At 30.1% G+C, this 5,605-nt stretch overlaps 1 protein-coding gene and 1 pseudogene across 1 annotated transcript; one reads left to right on the top strand and one right to left on the bottom strand.

Annotated features, from left to right (window-relative positions):
- Positions 1–84: 84 nt before the first annotated feature.
- LOC148617047 (fucolectin-like) lies at positions 85–1,171 on the bottom strand. The gene is made up of 2 exons (XM_088584334.1): positions 946–1,171; positions 85–609 (listed from the first exon to the last, which is right to left on the bottom strand). The coding sequence occupies exons 1-2, from the start codon at positions 1,088–1,090 to the stop codon at positions 395–397; spliced, it is 360 nt and encodes a 119-aa protein (XP_088440460.1). The 5' UTR covers positions 1,091–1,171; the 3' UTR covers positions 85–394.
- Positions 1,172–5,102: 3,931 nt separating this feature from the next.
- The window catches only part of LOC148617046 (serine protease inhibitor 3/4-like), a 1,565-nt pseudogene continuing 1,062 nt past the window's right edge, over positions 5,103–5,605 (top strand).

Below are 5,605 nucleotides of genomic sequence, written 5' to 3'. Positions count from 1 at the left end.
TCAAGTATTGTTTTGTTTTAGAAAAGAAAACAGTGAACATGACATAAATTACAAGATCTGTTCACTATCAACTATCAACTGGAGATGATATTTGCGTTGTCTTAAAAACATAAATATTTTATCATGAATTGGTTTGAAACGTATTGAATCCTGTCCTCAGCAGTCAAAATAAATGAAACCAATCAATGTAGAAGAAGTACTCAAATGTGGTGTTTTTCACAATTACAAAGTATGTGCATTGTATTTTGAAACGAAAGTGGGTTTTACTTCTAAGTATGTGAAAGGCTTAACAGCTAATAGGGATACGTGTAGGTCATTTATAAAGAATTGAGTAAAAAAATGACTGATGGTGGAAAATGACTTAAAGAACTGTCCTTGTAAACATTATCTGAATTTAGACGTATGCGTAAACTTCTACTTCGGCAGGATGCATAAAATCAGCTGAAGTTGGTTGTAGCAAGGTCAGTCTGACAAACCGTCCTTGAATTACTTTAAGACAAGTTATTGTTATATGCTGTCCGTTCGATGCTGGACCAACAAAATGGCCGCACATTTTATCCGGTTCTTCGGATGTTCCGATGTTGATGTCCATATTTCGCAGTCTCATTCCTACAACAATATAATTTAAACAAATAATTAGACATATGTATTTTTAACGCAATCCCCTTAAAGGAATTTATAATGACGAATGAAAAAGAAAATACATAAAAGAGGGAAACCTGTACCAGGACGTCACTAAATACTGCGATCTCTGAACACGAATACCAAAGAAGAACGTCCTTTGATATTGTGATATCTGATGATCTGATAAATTGCTAATCATAAGTTATTGCCAGCACAGAAAAGATGAGCATGTACCAAAAGAATGAATTATTCTATATAACATACATTGTACATTTTTTGGTACCCGTTCAGCACTATATCAAATCTTTAAATAATTCATACCACAACAATCGGCTCTGTTGTATATTTCAACCCTTGTAATAAGGTAATAATCCCACAAATCAACCATCCAGTAAATGCTGTCATGAATTAGTTCGTCAAAAGTATCAGTATGAGGAAATGTCCCTTTGTTCCCATCAATAGCCATTTCAGGTGGGATGTATAAGGCTGCATTTGGATTTCCGGGATATTGAGATGCTAACTTTCCGGAAGCAAGATTCTGTAACTCTACAAAAGGTGACCGAAAAAAATAAATAAATAAATAAATAAAAAAATAAAAAAAATAAATAAATAAAATAAAAAAAATAATGAAGATAATGCAAATGTTAATGTGTTTTATAGCTACTCTTAGAATAGCCCCTTTTTCATTTTTTCGAATTATCTATTATTGCCCCCCCCAAAAAAAAAAAAAAAATAAAAAAAAACAATGAAAAAAGGAGAAAAGTTTCGTGCATCATTTATTTAAAAACCACTTTCACCGGGTGTCGGTAAAATCCGTTGAAGGAGTAAGAAAAACTTTCATGATCCAACGCTTTAAGTTTATTTCAAAATAACTAGGCTCTATATTTGTCATTATTCGAGCGATGGCAAGGTGTGACATCTCAGAATAAAAATCATATTTTTTGCTTACTTTGCAGACACTTTTTATATCTGATTTTACGTGGAAGTGTCGATAGAACAGCCTAACAGTTTGACTAAAATATTTTATTTCTGTGTATTTTTATGTAGTTAGCTAAAACTGTTATAGAATGAAGGGGTAATTAAAAGAAGTGTTAATGGGTTTGTCACATTCATAAAACAATAGAAAAAGTGATTTATTCATTATAATGATTGCGTAATTGTATACACTCCGCTATTTGTTAAGAAAGTGAACGTTTCATGCCATGTGAAAAATCATAACTTATGTTTCACAGGATAACAGAAACAGACATTGCTGTTTATATATTTATCGTTTTGTTCCTTCATTTAGGAAACAGTTTTCTGTCCTGTACGCGTTATTCCGTCCTACTTTGTAGGACCGTAATGGTTCTCTTCTTCAACCTGACTTGTTTAATTGTAACATTTGGTCATCAAATCAAGTACTGATTTTTCAAACTTGACATATTGACTTGGGTTTCAATAATTAATATTTTGTTATGTAAGTAATGCCTCTAGATAAAATAGTGAAATCCGTGATGTAGAGATTGTACTTGATCCAATAGTTTGGAATTTAGTGAAACTCTCTGTTTGATTTACATTGTGTTGTGTTTACAGTTGTGTTAAAGTGAATGCTAATAAGTTAATGCTTGTTTCAATTTTGTTAGTTTTAAATCAAATTAAGTCATTGATAGGGCATTTTATTTATGAAATCCGTTATGCTTAGTGATTACAGAAATTTTGATTGATTTTGCTAGCGGACACTTGGCTAGAGTCACTGGATTATTCCAATAGATACACAGATATGATCAATGCGTCTTCTAGACATAATTTTATAAATGGTAGTTTTATTCTTAAGACCCTTTTCGATTAGTAAATGTCATTTGACATATATACATGATATCCTTTACTAGGAATCCGTTCGTTATCCAGTTTAAATCCATTGACTACACGTTACAAAAACTCTTACTCGCCAAACTAACGTATTTTTCTTTTCCTTTAATATTTGATAATAATGTTTGACAAAACATGACCAACCATCAGTTCGATTTCGAAACATAATTTTTTCCATCAATTTCGTCGTCAATAAACAAAACAAAAGAACAAAAATAGTAAAAAATAAAAATAAACAAATTAAAAAAAGACAAACGAATAATTAAAAAAAAACAAGAAAAACTCAACAAAAAAAAAAAAAAAATACAAAAAAAATACAAAAAAATTTCTTTCTACATTGAAGTTCATTTTTTCTGTTTCAAAGCGGCACATTGCTCGAAATCACAATCATAATTCAAAATTCTCTGTTGAAATATAGGCAATCAATTCAATGAAAGCTAACAATTGACTTGGCAAGAAAACAATCTGATGCACAATTTTACTTGATGTTAAAAATGCTATATTTACAGAAAAAAAAATTGTACGTTGATATTGTTACTCAGATAGTTTCCTTAAAACAACGGAGAATAGTGAACATTATTTGTATTTCCTAGTTGGCTGTTTTATTTTTGTTTTCAATGCGGAAATGCACTTACTTCTTTCTCCTATTAATAAACTGGTCATACTGTCCGTAAGCAACTTTTCTGAAACAAATCAAAAAGACGAATTGAAAAAAAAATAATAAGCGTAGGACTTTAATTTACAACGCTGTGTTTTAGAAAAAGCCCCCCCCCCCGGAAAAATGGAAACATCCTAAAATATAAATTAAGATTTCAGTAGCAGGTATATAATACTAACAATTGACATAGAGCCTAAACAAAAGAAGGAAGGGTCTAACCAGAATCACACATATCCTCCTAAAAAATTGACATAGAGCCTAAACATAAGAATGAAGGGTCTAACCAGAATCACACACATCCTCCCAGAAAACCCTAAATAGAAAGGAAGATGAGATTTTTACGTTTATGATTATGCATTTGTAGTTTTAAGAAACATACATACCAAAGTTAACACATATATGTTTCCCGGACGTTGTTCCAACACATTTTTGTTGCGTTAGACAAGGATTTGGACAGCATACTCCTTGAGTCTACAAAAAAAAAATAATCGATAAATGATTTTTTGTAGTTTGTATATATGCTAGGCTGTCAAATTTGGTACTCCGGATGATACTGAAAAAAACGTCTGCATTGAACGTATTCTAACGTTTTCTGAAGAAATCGATTATACCATCGTACAGAAGTAAGATTCGGGGTATTTTAGTTTCGGCATGGATAGCTGAAGAGCAAAAAACTACAACAGAAAATACATACAACAAAACAAAATAAAACAAAACAAAAAAACAAAACAAAACAAAACAAAAAAAACAGAAAACAACGAAAACAAAACAAAACAAAAATACAAAAAAACACCAAAAAACAAAAAAACAAAAAGAAAACCCAAAAAACAAAAAGAAAAAAGAAAAAAAGAAAACCTCAAAAAACATAAAAAAATTAATTTATATATCAATTCAGATCATAAAGGTTGATGTTGACTAATTAACGAATGAAGTCAATATTTCCGCCCGTCTTGATGAACTATCTAAAATGACACGAATTTTAATATTGATTCAAATCATACTTTTAAAAAATCATAAGAAAATTAATCAATTTGAATTGTAGATGACATCAAACTAAGCATGGACATTGTAACGTGAAACAATATGTAAATAAAAACATCAATTTGTTCGTGAAAAGAAACTATGTATCTAATCACAAACCCAGAATAAATAGATTTCGTATGCTTGCAAAGTTCATTGAATTGCATTATTGTTATTTTTTTGCAATAAACAAGAACTCATTGAGAAATTAACTCGTGTTGATATAATTGTCTGATTTTTTTTCACTTTAACTCCTTGCATTTAACATTGAGCTACATGTTGTTTCACCTCTGACATACTGTGGAAAAACATGCCCGTACTTTTTCAATTTTTCTTGATCTTAAAATCCCAATTAATTGGTTCTTATGCTACTGAAGAAGGGTTACTCCTCGACACACATGTACAGCAAACCAAATTGTAAAAAAAGATTAGTATTTTTGAATATATCGTTTCAATGCCACAAAGCGACTAACTGGGAAAATATAAAATAGGGTCATATATTTTTTTTCCGTATTGGCCCAATACGACTGCCATTAGACATACTAAGGACTAATATGAAAAAAAAATGTTTGTTTGTTTGTTGGGGTATAACGTCCGAGCAGCAATATTTCAGCTATATTCAGACGATCTAATATGAAAAAAAAAATATGTGATACTTTTTGTATCTGTTGTTTCCAAAAGAAATTTTGTTTGTGTTCACATATACTGTAAGGCTTTTATTATATGGATTTTTCAGTTTACTGTACGTTGGATCATTTTTCATGAACAAAAATTCCATATCTTAGTTTTCTAAACATCATTTACATATACAATTGAATATATCTTAAGTTTTCAATTTAATAGAACCCTTTATATTAAATCCTTGAAACGACATTTTGAAAATTCCAATATTCGCTGGTTCATCCGGCATCCGCTGCGGCATGTTTTGATATTTGTCTTCGAAAATTTATAGATGGCGTTCTCATTAAATAAGGCTATGTCTGCAGTTATATACAAATTGTAATATATTTTTTTAAAATAATTTTTTGCACATATTTTATATATATTTACTACTTTTCGTAACTAACAACAAAAACTTACTTTAATTTTTTATTGACTACCGTAAGTGGAATATACATTATTAATCAATAATGAGCCTGTTTCACCGTATTGGGCCTCCATTTCCGTATTGGTCCAGTTAATGATTTTTGTCAATTTTGGAATAACAGTATTTAATGAGCAATTATAATATTGATTTACACAACTGATAAATAATTTGATTTATCAGACAATGATGTCGTCTAGAAATTCAATTTCAGATATTTCTAAGATATTAATTTTTCAAGTATTTCATCACACTTCTACTGTCAACGCAGCAATCGTTTTTACAGTACTACATGTTTGTTGTCGTATGTTTGAACGAATTACCCTATAAAGACAATCTTAAGATTTGAATATTTTGCCTCAAACTTTCTA

Source organism: Perna viridis, chromosome 5 (assembly GCF_037379345.1).
Source record: "Perna viridis isolate PV_CMFRI_1.1 ecotype Kerala chromosome 5, ASM3737934v1, whole genome shotgun sequence".
NCBI classification, from domain to species: Eukaryota; Metazoa; Mollusca; class Bivalvia; order Mytilida; family Mytilidae; genus Perna; species Perna viridis.
Note: the sequence above shows the minus strand (reverse complement) of the source record. Positions and strands in the feature narration are given on the sequence as shown.

Bases quoted from the DNA above. Each gene is read 5' to 3' on its own strand.
- LOC148617047 (XM_088584334.1), bottom strand. From the start codon at position 1,090: ATGGCTATTGATGGGAACAAAGGGACATTTCCTCATACTGATACTTTT. The intron at 610-945 runs GTATGAATTATT...ATATTGTTGTAG, and splicing joins CAACAGAGCCGATTGTTGTG to GAATGAGACTGCGAAATATG.